Source organism: Microtus oregoni, unplaced genomic scaffold, assembly GCF_018167655.1.
Source record: "Microtus oregoni isolate MIOR12 unplaced genomic scaffold, Mior012 000000F_ref0000247, whole genome shotgun sequence".
Classification (NCBI taxonomy): Eukaryota; Metazoa; Chordata; class Mammalia; order Rodentia; family Cricetidae; genus Microtus; species Microtus oregoni.
In genome coordinates, this window is record NW_024543059.1 from 44,936,308 (window position 1) to 44,953,684 (window position 17,377).

At 52.8% G+C, this 17,377-nt stretch overlaps 1 protein-coding gene across 2 annotated transcripts in view; it reads left to right on the forward strand.

Annotated features, from left to right (window-relative positions):
• Myh14 (myosin heavy chain 14) overlaps positions 1–15,547 on the forward strand; it is a 72,464-nt gene extending 56,917 nt beyond the window's left edge. For both annotated transcript variants that reach the window (XM_041656335.1, XM_041656418.1), the window contains exons 33-42: positions 1,098–1,310; positions 4,725–4,937; positions 5,969–6,130; positions 7,163–7,291; positions 8,154–8,242; positions 8,315–8,438; positions 9,757–9,965; positions 13,012–13,120; positions 14,549–14,721; positions 14,995–15,547. In XM_041656335.1, coding sequence (XP_041512269.1) covers positions 1,098–1,310; positions 4,725–4,937; positions 5,969–6,130; positions 7,163–7,291; positions 8,154–8,242; positions 8,315–8,438; positions 9,757–9,965; positions 13,012–13,120; positions 14,549–14,721; positions 14,995–15,148 — 1,575 coding nt within the window. In that variant the 3' untranslated portion in view covers positions 15,149–15,547. The remainder of the gene's footprint in view (positions 1–1,097; positions 1,311–4,724; positions 4,938–5,968; positions 6,131–7,162; positions 7,292–8,153; positions 8,243–8,314; positions 8,439–9,756; positions 9,966–13,011; positions 13,121–14,548; positions 14,722–14,994) is intronic.
• Positions 15,548–17,377: the final 1,830 nt, after the last annotated feature.

Consider the following 17,377-nt stretch of genomic DNA (forward strand, 5'->3'; position numbering starts at 1 on the left):
TTGCCTGTAAATCAGGCCGTCCTGAGGGTCACAGTGTCACCCTATTATTGCCTGAGTGTCCCAGTTTGATAATGCTATGCAGAACACCCTCTCTGTGCCCCCGACGGGGCTCACATCCTCCACTTCCCTGTGTGTTGCTGCTCCCACCTCAACCTCAGTTTACCCAGCTAGAAAATGGGAATCATGCCAGGATTCCACAGCCTGAGGAATAAAATAATCACTGCAGGCATCAGAGGTTGTGTGCCTGTCAGCATTCTGTTACTGTGCAAATGTTGGTGGCAACTGGCTCATGAGATGGAAAGGGTTTTGCTCATGAGTTCGGAGGTTTTGGTCCATGGCCACACTGGGTCTGTGGTGAGTCCGCAGAGCACAGCAGCGTATGGAAGAGGAGAGTGGATGGTGGACGGACAGCAGAAGTCAGAGTCCCTCCACCTGGCCCAATCTAGTGTCCACCGTTCCCAAGGCCCACCAGTTATGGATGGGAGCTTCTGTAGCGAAGGTTGTAGGTGTTGTGTCTCTCACTCCAGGCTCTAATTCTGCCTCTGCCAGCAGCAGGGGATCCACTCTGGAGAACCAAAGCCACACAAAATGTATCTTTAGCTAGTCGGCTTCCTCAACTAGAACCTAAGCGTTCTGGCCTGCCAGGTATGTCTCAGGACTGAGTTATGCAAAGGCTGTGATCCTTCAGGCTGCTCATAGAGTCCCCGACCATGTACAAAGACTCTGCCATCACTCCCAATTCACAACAGATGCAGCGATCTATTTAATCTTTCGCTACAGAAGGTCATGTGCCTTTGTAGCTGATGGAAAGAGTTTCAGAGGTCTGGGGAGGCAGCCTGAGTCCGGACACCCCAACATCCATGTAAATGCTGGATGGGTGTGGTGGCCGCCTGTAATTCAAGTCTTAGTGGCAGGGCATCCCCAGAAAGACTGGCTAGCTCTGTCCCTCTCCCTGCCCATCTCTTGTCTCTCTGTGTCTCTCTCCATTTCTAGCTCTGTCTCTGTCTCTAGGATCTCCCTTCTCACTCTCCTCTTCCCTCATCTACCCTGCCCTTCTCCTTCCAGTCAGCCCATCTCCCCTGCATCTTTCCCTGTAGCTCCTGGCAGAGGAGAAGGCTGCCGTACTACGGGCTGTGGAAGACCGTGAGCGGGTGGAGGCTGAAGGCCGGGAGCGAGAGGCCAGGGCCCTCTCCCTGACACGGGCCCTGGAGGAGGAGCAGGAGGCGCGGGAGGAGCTGGAAAGGCAGAACCGGGCCTTGCGGGCTGAGCTGGAAGCACTGCTGAGCAGCAAGGACGACGTGGGCAAGAACGTAAGCACGCGTGGGCAGCGTGGTGATGGGGATTGCGAGCACATGCGTGTGTGCAGCACAGCAGACACCCCAGCCGTGTTAACACAGCAGACACCCCAGCCGTGTTAACACAGCAGACACCCCGGCCGTGTTAACACAGCAGACACCCCAGCCATGTTAACACAGCAGACACCCCAGCCGTGTTAACACAGCAGACACCCCAGTCGTGTTAACACAGACACCCCAGCCGTGTTAACACAGCGGACACCCCAGCCGTGTTAACACAGCGGACACCCCAGTCGTGTTAACACAGACACCCCAGCCGTGTTAACACAGCAGCCAAGAGCTGCACTCACCAAAGGCTGAATGGGCGTTCTGCACACACTTGCAGGATGTGAACAGAACTCCCCCTCTCTCATACACATACACACACACACACACACACACACACGGTTTTGTTTTGGCTTTTTGGTTGGTTGTTGTTTGTTTTTCGGGACATGGTTTCTCTGTGTAGTCCTGGCTGTCCTGGAACTCACTCTGTAGACCAGGCTGGCCTCAAACTCAGAGATCCTCCTGCCTCTGCCTCCCAAGTGCTGGGATTAACAGCATGTGCCATCACCGCAGTGACTTTGTGTGTGTGTGTGTGTGTGTGTGTGTTGTGTTGTTGGTTGCCTTCCTCCCCCGTCCCATCAGGCTAGCTAGCTTTCCTATACAGCACAGGACCAGCTGCCTAGGTAGGATGCTACCATGGAAGACTAGGCTCTCTTGTATTAATAAGCAGATACGCCCATAGAGAAGTCTGGCCCGGGCAGTGCCTCAGGCCCTCTGCAGGCGACCCTAGGCCATGTCAGCAGTGAGTGTCAACCACACAAGGGCCAAGTTCCATACCACATGACCTAGGTTTCCACCAGAAGGCACAAGACACTGTGAAGAGTGAAATGTAAGGATGTCTGGCTAGCAAGGGGGTTCAGAGGACAGAGACGCTCACCCCCAAGCCTGCTGACCTCAGTTCGATCCCTGGGGCCCACATGGTAGAAGGAGAGAACAGACTCCTGCAGATTATCGTCCAGCCTTTATTTGTACATTGGCACACGTGTGTGTGTACACACATACATGTAAATTCAGCATAGTCATTGGTCTGTGAATGAGGGAAGACCTGAGCACCTCAAGGTCATGGCAAGTATATCAGCCCCATCAGGGAAGACTGGGATGCAGCAGTGTGTGTGTGTGTGTGTGTCTACGTGCGCGAGTGTGCGTGCGCGCGTGTTGTGTATGTGTATATGTGGTGTTTGTGTATGTGTGTGCGCGCATGTGTGTGTATGTATGTGTGCATGTGTGGTGTATGTGTGTGGTGCTTGTGTATGTGTGTGTGTATGTGTGTGTGCGTGTGTGGTGTATGTGTGTGGTGTTTGTGTACGTGTGTGTATATGTGTGTGCATGTGTGGTGTATGTGTGTGGTGTTTGTGTACGTGTGTATATGTGTGTGCATGTGTGATGTATGTGTGTGTGCATGTGTGATGTATGTGTGTGTGCATGTGTGGTGTATGTGTGGGTATGTGTGTGCATGTGTGGTGTATGTGTGTGGTGTTTGTGTCTGTGTGTGTATGTGTGTGTGCATGTGTGGTGTATGTGTGTGTATGTGTGTGTGCATGTGTGGTGTATGTGTGTGGTGTTTGTGTATGTGTGTGTATGTGTGTGGTGTTTGTGTATGTGTGTGTATGTGTGTGCATGTGTGGTGTATGTGTGTGGTGTTTGTGTATGTGTGTGTATGTGTGTGTGCATGTGTGGTGTATGTGTGGGTATGTGTGTGCACGCACGTGTGTGTATGTGTGTGTGTATGTATGTGTGCGTGTGTGGTGTTTGTGTATGTGTGTGCGTGTGTGGTGTATGTGTGTGGTGTTTGTGTATGTGTGCGTGTGTGTGTGTGTGTGTGTGCAGGTGAGTTGCAGGGCAGGGGACGACTGACCTCGCGGGGTCTGAACTGGAGTTTGCTCAGGTGGTTTTTACATTTCTCATCACTGTGTTTGGCTGAGACAAAGTCACATCTGGAAGTTTTCCCTCCGTGTCTGCCTTCCTGACTTCACCGTCCGATACTTCCCTCTGCAGAGCTCAGATTCGAGGACTGACTATACAGTTGTTACCAAAAATCAAACAAGAAGCAGAACTCATGTTTAAGGAAATTTATGACCTTCTTTCCTTTCTTGGTTTTTTTTTTATTTAAAAAAATTTACTTTTCATTTTACATACCAACCCCAGTTCCCCCTCTCTCCCCTTCTCCTGTCCCATCCCCATTTCCCCCTCCCATCCCCCCTCCCATCCCCCTCCCATCCACCCTTCAGAGGAGGTAAGGCCTCCCTTGGGGAGTCAACAAGGTCTGACATACCAACTTGAGGCAGGACAAGCCCCTCCCCCCACTTACCTCCCCCCCCCCCCCGCCATCAAGGCTGAGAAGAGTATCCCTCATAGGGAATGGACTCCAAAACACCAGTTCATGCACCTGCGATAGGTCCTGGCTTAAGCCCCCCCCCCCAACAGATCAAGCCACATAACTGTCACCTACATTCAGAGGGCCTAGTTTGGCCCCATGCAGGTTCCCCAGCTGTCAGTCCATAGTTATGGTTTTGGGTTGGTTCTTTTTTTTTTTTAGTTTTTTTAATGTATTTATTTTATGTGTATGAATATTTTGCCTGCATGTGTGTATGTGCAGCATATGCATGCAGTACCCTCAGAGGCCAGAAGAGGGCGCTGTAAGAGCAGCAGTGTGTTTAACTGTTAGGGCATTTCTGTAGCTTTTGTGACAGGCTTTGTCCATAACGAGGCCACATGCCAGTGGGCTGCCTGTGGACACACCTGTTGGGATATTTTACTTTTATTGCCCTTCAAGTGGTTTTCTTTGTAAATTGGGGTTTTGGGATTAGGGGGTTTCTGCCTACACAGTGCACACGATCCTAGCTATGCTTCTGTCTCTGCCGCTATGGTGACACCCGGCAGAAACAACTGAAGGGAGAAAGGGTTTAAACTCCAGCTTCTAGCCCACTGCTGGCAGGTGTCAAGGCAGGGACTTGAGAAGCACTGGTCACTTTCACAGTAAAGAGCAGAGAGAATGTGTGCAGGACCCAGACCAGTGGGTGGTCCTTTCATGTCAATTAACACAGAAGGGTCATCACAGCCCAACCTGACCTGGACAGCCCCTTGCTGAAACCTTCTTCCCAGGCGATTTTAGAGTGTGTCACAACAATTGAAACTGAACGTCACATACAGGTTTCCATAAAATGTTTTCAGATAATTTAAGATGATTTAAGGTAGATGCTTAGTAGGCAGTGTGAATGGGGAATGACTCACTGAGGCCCTTCTCCCGGCTGTCATCGCAGTCTCCCCTGCTTGGCTGGGACACCATCTTAATCCCAGCCCAGGACTCACTTCCTATCCCACCAGGTGCACGAGCTGGAGCGAGCCCGCCGGGTGGCTGAGCAGGCAGCCAATGACCTGCGGACACAGGTGACAGAACTGGAGGATGAGCTGACCGCCACAGAGGATGCCAAGCTGCGCCTGGAGGTGACCGTGCAAGCCCTGAAGGCTCAACACGAGCGTGACCTGCAGGGCCGTGATGATGCAGGCGAGGAGAGGCGGAGGCAGCTGGCCAAGCAGGTACTGCCCAACAGGTGGCTGTGGGGCACCTGTCCCTCCTGATGAATGCATGCCGAAAGGGAGTTCCCCTCTGGAGCGTTTCCATCAGGGTCCCCTTTCTGTCCCCACCCAGAAAGCCATCTTTGTGTTCTGCCAGGAGGCAGTGACACACCAGGTGTCATGTACAGCCTCCCCTCCTGCCCCTCACTGCCAGCCTAAGTCACATGCAGGTGTCTCTAGACTTTTCCTTAGGAAGTTTAAATAGACTTCTTGTCCAAGTTCACTATGACCATGCCGAATCTTATAGGCCTGGTGGTAGTGGTGGCACACGCCTTTAATCCCAGCACTTGGGAGACAGAGACAGGCAGATCTCCGTGAGTTCAAGGCCAGCCTAGTCTACAAAGTTCCAGGACAGCCAGATCTTCAAAGGTTCAGTCCATTATCATCATGACAGGGCATGGCAGCAGGCAGACATGGTGCTGGAGAAGTAGCTGATAGTCCTACATCTTGCAGGCATCAGGAAGCTGGCTGAGACACTGGGCCATATCCTGAGCACAGGAAACCTCAAAGCCAACCCCCACAGTGACACACTTCCTCCACCCAGGCCACACCCACTCCAACAAGCCACACCTCCTAATATTGTCACTCCCTGTGAGATTCTGGGGGCCAGGTATATTCAAACTACCACACTTATACTTACCCTTGATAGAGAGGGCATCAAGCTGCCATAGAAAGGAGAGACTCCAGCTTGGTAAACCTTTCAGTTGATTGGGACTTGCTTAATTCAGCCTGCATGGCAAAGCCTGCCGGGGTGCATGTGGAAGCTGACACCCAGGAGCTTCTAGCACACACTGAGCACTCACTGAAGAGTCTCCTCTCTCTGGCCAGTGCTTACTACTTGTGTGGTCTCAGGGAGGGAAGCTTTTGACCTTGTTACTTTCTGTTTCATGAGTTCTTGTGATTTCTCTAAGTCCTACTTCCCTCCAAGGAATGGGTGCCTGGAGGGAATCTGGGTGCCATGACCTGTGACCTTTCCTACACCTGCCCCCCAGCTCAGAGATGCAGAAGTGGAGCGGGATGAGGAACGGAAGCAAAGGGCGCTGGCCGTGGCTGCCAGAAAGAAGCTGGAGGCTGAACTGGAGGAGCTGAAGGCTCAGACATCCGCCGCTGGGCAGGGCAAGGAAGAGGCTGTGAAGCAGCTGAGGAAGATGCAGGTGAGGCCGGGGTCCAGGTGTGCTGCTGTCACCTGCACCAGGTGAGGCCGGGGTCCAGGTGTGCTGCTGTCACCTGCACCAGGTGAGGCCAGGCTCCAGGTGTGCTGCTGTCACCTGCACCAGGTGAGGCCAGGCTCCAGGTGTGCTGCTGTCACCTGCACCAGGTGAGGCCAGGCTCCAGGTGTACTGCTGTCACCTGCACAGCAGCAGTGGCTGGCTTAGCTAGCAGCTCCAGCAAAGCTGGCCTCGGGTGTGTATGCGCTCCTTTTCTCTGCATTTCATTCATTTAGATGCTAGACTTTGACATCTAAGCCCATTATTTGATTAGGTAATAAATTTAGTGCCATTGCGGACAGAACCAAGGACCTTGAATAATGCTAGGCAGAGTATCACTGAGTCACCCCCAGCCTCTCTCTGGGGAATTCTAGGCAGGGGTCCACCACTGAGCCACACCCCAGCCCCTCACTGGGGGATTCTAGGCAGGGGCTCTACCACTGAGCCACCCCCAGCCCCTCTCTGGGGGATTCTAGGCAGGGGCTCTACCATGAAGCCACACCCCAGCCTATACTATATTTAAAATGGCAGGTGCCTGTGTTATATTCTTTTTTTTTTTTTTTTTTTTTTTTTTTTTGGTTTTTCGAGACAGGGTTTCTCTGTAGCTTTGGAGCCTGTCCTGGCACTAGCTCTTGTAGACCAGGCTGGCCTCGAACTCACAGAGATCCGCCTGCCTCTGCCTCCCGAGTGCTGGGATTAAAGGCGTGCGCCACCACTGCCCGGCACTGTGTTATATTTTTATGGGGCAGCAGTTCATGCACCCAGAGAAAGGATCCCTTGTCTAACCCCTTTGTCAGGCATGTAATAGTAATAATAACTGTTTTCCCAGTGTAACCCACCTTTCTCACGGGCTCCCCTTTGGTGGAGGAAGACTTGGTGTTGGCTTCTCCTCACACTCCCAGGAAGTGCCCACAGAACCACAGGCTAATTGTTTTCTATTCTAGTAGCTCAACTAACCTGCACAGTACTTCCACCCAGGCCCAGATGAAGGAGCTGTGGCGGGAGGTGGAGGAGACTCGCAGCTCCCGGGAGGAGATCTTTACCCTGAACAAGGAAAGTGAGAAGAGGCTCAAGGGCCTGGAAGCCGAGGTGCTGAGGCTGCAGGAGGTGAGACTGTGTGGGTGGGGCTTAGTGGGAGGCCCCAGTGTGGGCGGGGCTTCCCTAGAGGGCCTGGGGGAGTGGGCCAGTCCTTGTTGGAGGCTCTAGGTGAGCGTGGTTCCCTGTGCCTTTGTTAGTTTTTTGTTTGTTTTATTGTTGTTTTTCAAGACAGGGTTTCTCTGTAGCTTTGGAGCCTGTCCTAGAACTCACTCTATAGACTAGGGAGGCCTTGAACTCACAGAGCTTGCCTCTGCCTCCTGAGAGCTGGGATTAAAGGCTTGCACCACCACTGTATCATCTCCTGGCCCTGGTGCCCTCTTTTATTGGGAGTGGGGATCTTGTCCTGTGGGCTCTTCAGAGTCAGAGCAGGAGCCTCCAAAGCCAGTCCTGGGAAGATGAAGCCAGGCGTCAGGAAGTTAGGAGCGGAGCAGGAAGCTGGAGCGAGGGAGAGGTCTGAGGATGAGGTGTGAGGCAGAGGAAAAGAAGGCACAGTTGGGTAGGAGGGAGGGCCCGTGGGTGGCGTGGGGGTCGGAGGACGCCCAGTGATGAAAGACATGGAAGGGGAGCCCGGCTGCAGGGGACACAACTCAGAAGAGTTGGGGAGCGGGACACTGGCTAGCCACTAAGGGGAGGGGGACACTGTGGCTAGCACTAAGGGGAGGGGCACACTGTGGCTAGCACTAAGGGGAGGGGGACACTGTGGCTAGCACTAAGGGGAGGGGGACACTGTGGCTAGCACTAAGGGGAGGAGGACACTGTGGCTAGCACTAAGGGGAGGCCTCCTCCGGGTTGGAGGTCATAGGCTCACAGTCAGGAGGGTTAATGCCAAAGTCCTAATTTCCTTTACTCTGCTCCTGGCTGGTCCATACAGGAACTGGCTGCCTCCGACCGAGCCCGGAGGCAGGCCCAGCAGGACAGAGATGAGATGGCAGAGGAGGTGGCCAACAGCAACCTTAGCAAGTGAGTATCCTGCCCCCCTGGGCAAGCACCTTCCTCCTGCGGCCTCCTTCCCAACACCTTCCCTTCTTCTAGGACCGCCATCCTGGACGAGAAGCGGCAGCTGGAGGGGCGACTGGGGCAGTTAGAGGAGGAGCTGGAGGAAGAGCAGAACAACTCGGAGCTGCTCAAGGACCACTATCGCAAGCTGCTGCTGCAGGTGGGCAGCCCGCCCCGCCCCATCCCGCCCTAGCCTTTGGGGCACTCTTGTCTAGCGAGCCAAGGGGGGCATTTGATGTGCTGGAGAAGGGTGAATCAGGAAGGCAGGGCTCATTGATTCATCTGTGATTCTGAGGACTCTCAGAAAGGCTTGAAGCCATGTATCTTAAGTCAGGGGATTGTCACAGGTTCAAGGCTAGCCAGGGATACAAAAAGCAAGCCCTGATGTATGAGTGGATGGTTTCACACATTAATAAAGGAGTCAGCAGAGAAGGTGGAAGTGTAGGGTGTTGCTTCTGGTCTTGAAGTCACAACAACCCTCCCTCTGCAATCTTCCCTGTGTGCAAACAAACCAGCCCCAGGTTTGTCTAGCCTTATTCAGCACTTTTTCTTTTTTTTTTAGTTTTTAGGCAGGGTCTCCTGTAGCCCAGGAATTCTTTTTGTAGCCTGAGGCTGACCTTGCTTTCCTGATCCCCCTGCCTCCATCTGTAATGACAGGCTTGTGCCACCAAACCGGACTGTGCTGTACTGGGAAACCAGGGCTCCTTGTATTATTAGGCAAGCCCTGTACCAAGGGCGTCCTCGCCAGCTCCTGTCATCGTTCTTATTTCACAATGAAAATGTCAAAGGCTGAAGGAGGGCCACCGGGCTCCTGAGTGTGCCCTGGGAGGCGCCATGCCGAAGCTTTAACCAGCCTGGGCTGAGTCCCAGGTCGTTCCTCCGAGGACACCACAGGTCTCTGCTGCTTGTGCTACTTGGGGCTCAGAGTCTCTGGTGGGAGGGGCCCGAGCCTACCTCTTTTTCACAGGCTCCTCAGGTGACCCTGGTGCAGAGGAGAGTGTGAAGGGCCTGAAATAGCCTAGTTCACAGCCACAAATTTAGAGCATTTAAACAAGTTTGTGACCATCTCTGGGGCTCACTAAAATAGCGGAGCTGAACCTGGCTCTGAGGTGCACGCCTGTCATCCCAGCATTTGGGAGGTGGAGGCAGGAAGCTCAGAGTTCTAGGGCATCTTAGTTACATTGTGAGTTCTAAGTCAACCTGGGCTACATGAGACACTATCTCAAATAAAAATGTTAAGACTAAATTTAAATAGATTTAAATAATTTTGCGCAATTTTAAATAAATTTGAAACATTCTTGTTCACTAAAAAGCAAAAGGTACCATTTTCCGTGGGTTGTCTTTCCTGGTTGCTGAAGTGATGTTGAGTCCTTAAGTAGCACCAATCTCTGCGCTGTGCACTTAACAGCCGCTGGCTCCGCTCACCCCAGGAGGAGCCGTGTGTGGCCACTAACGTCCTATCTCCTCTCCTGCTGCAGGTAGAGACCCTCACTACAGAGCTGTCTGCTGAGCGCAGTTTCTCAGCCAAGGCCGAGAGTGGGAGGCAGCAGCTGGAGCGGCAGATCCAGGAACTGCGGGGTCGCCTGGGTGAAGAGGATGCCGGAGCCCGAGCCCGACAGAAGATGCTGATCGCTGCTCTCGAGTCTAAGCTGGCCCAGGCAGAGGAGCAGCTGGAGCAGGAGAGCAGGTGAGAAGGGCGGAGGCTTTGTCCTGAAAGAAACTACAGTCCACGGGGAGCACAGTTTAGGCGACAGTACTGCAGCTGTCTCTGCTGTGTAACAAAACACCCTAAAACTTAGTGACCCTAAAACAAGTTTTTTGTTGCTTCTGAATCTGGCCTGGTTGACAGGCTCTTTTGTGCTGTGTTTGGTTGGTCTGTCTGCTGTATTTGCTTGTCAGAGGGTTGACTGCCTAGGCTGACTTGTAGCCTCTCATTCTCCAGCAGGCAGAGCTGTGGGCCCAAGAGTAAGGGACACTGTCGATGGCTTCTAAAGGCTGGGAGCTAACACTGTACCACTTTAGCCATAAGCAGAGCAAGTCCTGGGACAGTTCAAGTCCACAGTCAAATGTTACATCTAAGGGTGTAGGAACAGGAAGAAGTAAGAATTCAACCACCTTACCCCATCAAACCATCATCTTAGATAAAAGGATGCTGGGCCCTCCTGGGTCAGTGTCTGTGTGTTCTGTGTTTCCTTCTTGGGCACAAAGGGCTGCAGTTGTATCTAGCCCGATATCCATACTTACTCATATTTAGAGCCAAGAAGCCAGGTTAGAGAGCTGGCTGAGTGGAGAAAGTGCTTGTCGTGAAGTGGAAGGACTTGAGCTCAAAACCCCAGCACCCACATGGAACCAGACACTGTAGCATGTGTCTATAACCCAGCGCTCCTACAGTAAGATGGGAGGCAGAGACAGGAGAGTCCCTGGAAGTTCACTGACCAGCTAGCCTTGTATACTGGCAAGCAAAGTGAGGGACCCTGCTTCAACAAGGCGGAAGATAGAGACTGACATCTGAGGCTGTCCCCAACCATATTCAAGAGCATGTGCAAGCTCACGTACATGCACACACTTACACACACGTGCGCGCACACACACATGTGTGCACACACGTGCACACTGGCCTAGATTTGCTTCTGTCACTGTGACAAACACCCCGACAAAGGACCTTAAGGGAAGATGAGTTCCTTCAGCTTGCAGTTCCAGGTCACATTGCTATCCACTACTCTGGGGAAGTCAAGGCAGCAGGACACATGGTCCAGGACCCAGACCCAGGAAGAGTGTCACCCACTTGCAGGCTGCATCTTTCCATCAGTTAACAATCAGGACAGTCCCCACAGACACAGCCAGACAGTCCCTCATTAGGACTCTTTTTCTAGATGATTCTAAGTTGTTAAGTTAATTAAAAGTAACAGTCAAGCAGGGTGGTAGTGGTGCATGTCTTTAATCCCAGCATTCCAGAGGCCGAATCAAGCAGATATCTGTAAGTTTGAGCCTGGTCTGTACAGTAAGCTCCAAGATAGTCAGGGCTGCATGAAGAAATCCTGTCTCTTTTTTTTTTTTGTTTGTTTGTTTGTTTTTCGAGACAGGGTTTCTCTGTGGCTTTGGAGCCTGTCCTGGAACTAGCTCTGTAGACCAGGCTGGTCTTGAACTCACAGAGATCCGCCTGCCTCTGCCTCCTGAGTGCTGGGATTAAAGGCGTGTGCCACCATCGCTAGAAAAGTAACCATCAGGCTAGGTGTGTGGTGTGCCCTTTGATCACAGAACTCAGAAGCAAAGACGAACGCATCTCTGTGAATTTGAGGCTAGCCTAATCTTCACAGAGAGTTTCTGTGTATGTAGCCAAGCATACATAGAGAGAGCCTGTCCCATAAAACAAAACAAAAGCCCCAAACAAACAAAACTATCAAACAAAAGAAAATACCAACTGAGGTTGTCAGGCAGGGAAGCTGACCCAAGAGGAGAGAATGAAAACCTGGTGCAGACTGTGTTGACCTGGACCAGACTTCAGGGAACCTAATCCCGGGTGGGTCATTGCCAACATATTTAAACCACAGTACAATTTGGGGAAAGGTTTCCACGCAACAGTCAGTCTCCGTCCTACAGCACAGGGGTTGCAGGCCATAGAGCACACGTGACATCTCCCCTAAGGATGGGTAATGGTCCAGGGAGAGAAGATCCTGGGATAATCATTCTGGGGGATTTGGATGAAGTCGGCCTCTGTAGTAAAACGTGGGTGTGATCTGCCACCACAGAGAGCAAAACGGTCACCAGGTCATTACCAATATCCAACCCCCAGCCTTCTGAGCAGGAAAACAGCTGTTTTATCTTCTCTATTGAGAAGAGGCCCCTGTGTTTAACATTCTTAATTTCCCTAGTGATCTGGGGGTGCAAAAACCTTTGAGGCCCCAACAATCATCAAAAGATTAACATTGTTTAGAAGGGACTGGTAAAATGGCTCAGTGAGCTTGCTACCTAGTTCTGAATACAACACCCTAGATCCACATGGCAGAAGGGGAGAATAACTGAGTGCTGCCCTTTGACCTCTAGCACATGACATGGCACACAGACCTGCATAAACACACACAAGAAAATGAAGAAGGAAGCAACGGCAATAGAAGCTGAGTTTACCTGTCAAGAGTCCCTGTGCTAATCAAACTCATCACTGAGGGGTCTCAGTACAGCAGGCAGCCTCTGGCTGTTGGGACACCGTGGGTCTGCTGTACTAATAGTCCACATCTGTAGGTGTGATGCCCATAATCCTTATGCTGTGTATAGACAAACAGGTCAGACAGGCTGGCTGGCTGGGATTCCTGATTCCCAGTTCAGCATCTTTACCTTGTTCTGGAAGGGATGTAAATCACATCCAGAGACAGGACGGGACTGAGGCTCAGTGGACCAGAGTGTTTCCCCAGCATGCAAGAAGTCCTGGGCATGATGGTGCGTGTCTACTATCCCAACACTTGGGAAGTGGAGGCAGGAGGATCAGGAGCTTAAGGTCATCCTTGCCTACATAGTGAATTTGAGGCCAGCCTGGGCTACATGAGACCCTGTCTCAAAACCATCAACATCACAGGAGACATTTTTAGGAACATAGCTATCTTTCAGAAGGAAGCCTAGTACCAGTGTCTGGCTGAGTGGGAGGCAGCTAGATGGTAGGGAAAAGGGAAGAAACCCAAGGATGGGACAGCACCAAAAATGCTGTGGTGACAGAGGGTTTCTTGGGCTCTTTTCTTTAGAGAGCGCATTCTCTCTGGCAAGCTGGTACGCAGAGCTGAGAAGCGACTGAAGGAGGTGGTTCTTCAGGTGGACGAAGAGCGCAGGGTGGCTGACCAGCTCCGGGACCAGGTGAGCAGTTGGCATCACCACAAACAGTGGGATCAAAATCAGGAAATAACACTGCTAGCCTGGCCTGGCAAGTGGCTAAGTGGGTCATCCCAGCTATGGTGGAAGCTAAGGCAGGAGAATTGCTATGAGTTCCAGGAGAGCCTATGCTACAGTGAAAGACCCCTTCTTAAACCAGCAGCAACAATGAAAAATATCCCGTAGTCTGTAGGCAACAAAGCCTGTATGTGACTCCAGGTAGAATCCCTATGTCCTTAAAAGCTCAGCTATACCTTGTTTGCTATTCATTCCACAGAGGATTATTGAGCATGCCCTTTGTGCCAGGCACATTGCTAGGAATTGGAAATAAGGTGTCGTCAGCTCACATTACTAGCCCAGGAAAGCTATTATACACAGGACCAAAGATAATGCCAGGTTCTGATAAGGGCTGTGAAAGAGAAGAATGAAGACAGGAATGGAGAGCCTTGTCCACTGGGTGTTGGAAAGGGCTGGAGGACATTTGAATTAAGACCTGACAGAGGAGGAAGAGCCAAGTAGAAAGAGCAGGAGTTCAAAGGCCCTGATGAAGGAAGCAAGAGAGAGGAGTATAAGAAATGAACTTGGAGCTAGTTGGTAGAGTGCTTACCTAACATGCACAAGACCCTGGTTTCCATCCCCAGTACAGCACCTGGGAGATGAAGGCAGGACCACCAGAAGTTTAAGGTCATCTTTAGCTACATACTGAGTTCAAGGCCAGCCTGTATTACTTGAGACAAATGAAGTCACACGATGTATGTTCTTACCCAGAAGAGAGGTGTCTGGGGAGATCAGACACTGAACTTGATGTGGTCACTGGGTTTCATGGAGACATGGACATGAGGAAGTTTATTTTAGGGCTGGCCCCTTACCCAGCAGTCCTGGGGAGGCAAAGAAGGGCAGTAAATGGGAGGGGGCTGCTCTGAGTGTGCCAGTGTCCCGCCAGTGCTGTCACGTGATTTCCAGTGAGCCACGTGTTTATACCAGATAGGGCACTGACAGGTTACGGGACTAATTCCACCAGGCCCGGACGGTAAGCCAGTGAGTTTATTGGGGTCACTTACAGGGCCACAGGTGACTCAAAGACAGCTACATCACTAAGAAACCTCGCCCCAGCATGAGTGATGGGCTCACAAGCTGCAGCCCAGGAGGCGCATCCCTCTCACCTTCCCTCAGGCCTACTATGTGCCCTTACACCCCAGAGAACACAGGCAGTGGGTGAGGGGCAGGATCTTACAGGGAGGGTCGGCTATTCTCTGCTCCTTGGATAGTTAACTGTCTGGTCTCGGTTGCCCAACACCCAGCTATCTTCCACATATTTTGTTGCCATAACCGTGAAAGTCTCAGTAGGTCACCATAGCTGCTGTAGGCACTGGGGGACACCAGGGAATGACATGGTCCGTCCCCCCCTCTCAGCTGGAGAAAAGCAACCTCCGGCTGAAGCAGCTCAAGAGGCAACTGGAAGAAGCAGAGGAGGAGGCATCGCGGGCGCAGGCTGGTCGGCGGCGGCTGCAACGGGAGCTGGAGGACGTCACTGAGTCCGCGGAGTCCATGAACAGGGAGGTGACCACGCTGAGGAACAGGCTCCGGTAAGTTACCCACATGCTGGTACCACCCAGGAGAGGAGAGCAAGACTCAGCTTGGAAGACCAGCATGGGGATTGGACCCTGCGGTGGGGAGGAAGCTGTGGCTTCCCTGGCCTCCCCGCTGTGCTTTTCAGCCTTGCTCAGGTGCCCTGTGCACCTGTTTGACCATTTGCCAGAGTTTGAGCTCAGCTTCTCTTGTCCCAATCTGCACCTGTGTTCTCATCCCTGCCTGCATCTTTGTTCCGCCCCCGGCACTTACGCCTTCTTCTCCCACAGGCGCGGCCCTCTTACCTTCACCACGCGCACTGTTCGCCAGGTGTTCAGGCTGGAGGAGGGCGTGGCTTCTGATGAAGAGGAGGCTGAGGGGGCGGAGCCTGGGCATGCACCACCCCAGGAACCTGAGGCTCCACCCCCTGCCACACCCCAGTGACCCAGTCTGTCCTAGATGCCCCAAGGACAGGGCCTGTCCCAGTATCCCTCCTGGCTTGTACTTTGAAATAATGCTGCCCTCTGGCACTTTCTGGCATTAATGAACCCTACTGGGACAGGACTCCAAATCGAGGTCCTAAACCAAGGAGCTGGGAGGCAGGAGGCAAGAATGGTCACTCTTACTAAGGGGACAAAATGAGCATGGACGGCAAGGATGTCCTTTCTGCTCCCATTTTCCGCAGGCCTGTCCCCTGCGGAGGGCAGGCAGGGGGCCTCCATTCTCCTCCCAGTATCCTGCCCTCTTTTACGGGGTGGGGTAGATCTGTGTGCTCGACAGGGTAGTATTCAGGTCCCTCATGCTCCAGGACTGAAGAAATAAACTACACCCGCCTGAATCCTTCACCATGGCTGTATTCCTAACTGGGGAGAGTGTGAGGGGCTTCCTCTGCCGCTGTAATCTGTGAGATCCTCCTAGGGACGGGGCAGTCACTGCACAGCACAAAGTCTCGGTGTCCCACTACATGCTAGGCAAACAATTGTCTCCTCAGCATCTTCCATCTTCAGCCATTGCTGAGGGAGTGACCCTTTCAGAGTGTTCAGCACACAGGATGAGTGACCCAGGACCCGAACCCCACACTGCCTGGCTCCAGGGTTGGTTATCTGCACATGAAGACAGTTTTCATAAGCACCTTGTCTCCCCAGGACTCTCTTCCTGGGTTCTAGGACTCAAGTTCCCAAACTTGTGGCTCTCATACATTCTGGGTAAGAGAATAGGTTCGCGTTTGTCATCAAGGGAACCAAGGTCAAGGCCCATACTTGCCCCAGTGTCCAAGGAGACCAAAAGATCAGGTCCCATGGGGGACTCTGGGAAACTTTGTTCCCAGCCGTCTTTCACCTTTTGTTGCCCAGGGTGTATTTCCTCTACCTCTTGGGTCGACATCACCTAGCCCAGCCCCCACCTACTTTCTAAGTTCCCAGTGAGTACCCCAGCCCCAAATCAAAAAAGCCACTTCTAAATGAAAAGGAATCATTTATTGGGCTGGGGAGGGGCATGACACTGTTTCTTTGTGGGGGAGGGCTGACATGCGGCAGCTTCTGCGAGGGTGGTTCATGCACCCTGGGTGGGCATGGGGGAGGCTTGGGGGAGGAGCCTGCCGACCCCTCCCTCCCTGCCTGCTGGTGGGCCAGGAAGACCCGCCGTTAGCACCAGAGTTGCAGACCTCCCCTCCCCCAGACTCAGGACCCGCCCCCATCCCTGAGAGCGCCCCTTGGCCAGCCCTTCCCGCGCCAGGCCAGGCCAGGCCCGTCTGCCCACTAGAAGTAGAGAAACTTATTGCTGTGAGTGTGTGGGGAAGGAGGGGAGCTGCTGAGCTCAGGAAGACCCCCTTGCCCCTGCCAATCATTCCTCCCCGTCGTCCCGCCCCCAGCCCCAAGTCCGAGCGTCGTCCCCCCCCCACCCGCGCAGGAGGGGTGCGCAACGCATGCGTGTGGGGGGGGCGCGTCATGCAGCGCATGCGTGCAGTTGCAGGCACCCTGGCGGCCGTGGGGAAAAGGGAGACCAGGACCTGGCTCTCCCTCACGGAACCCCGTAGTTTGGTAAATTGGGAGATATGAAGGGGGCGAAAATCACGTTTTGTAGACATTTATAGTGATAGTAGCTTTCTTTTTCTTTTAAAGCTTAACTAAAAAGCTGGATACGTGTGGGAAACTGGAGAGCAGGGGGAGACAGTGAGAAGTGGCTGGTACCCTTCAAAAAGGACTCTTACCCCCTTTCCCCGCCCCATTTGTCTCTTTTGAGGGACGGGAGAATAGTAGGGGCTATTTAAAGAAGTCGAACCCTTTGGCAATATTAGGAGTCCTCACCCCATACCCTAGTGTCTGGAGTCCCCTAGCCCTTTGCCCTGTCCCTACCAGATCCCACCCCACCCCTCAACCCCTGTCTCACCGGGGTTAAAATCTCAAGGGAAGGCTGGGGGCGGGCGGGGGGGACTCAAAATGCCCCTTGCATAGGAATCGTTGCATCAAGAATTGGGTCCAAGGACACTCCCACTGACACTGTGGTGACCGAGGGAGGGTTCCCTGAGGCTGTGGGAACAAGGGAGAGATTGCTAATTCTGCCGACCACCCTGCTCCAAAGGGAAGTTTGTTTAGGATTCTGGGACCAGTGTGGTCTCTGGGTTTGAGGGGGAGGTAGCATACTGGAGCCAAGATGGGATTTGAGAAAGTTTTC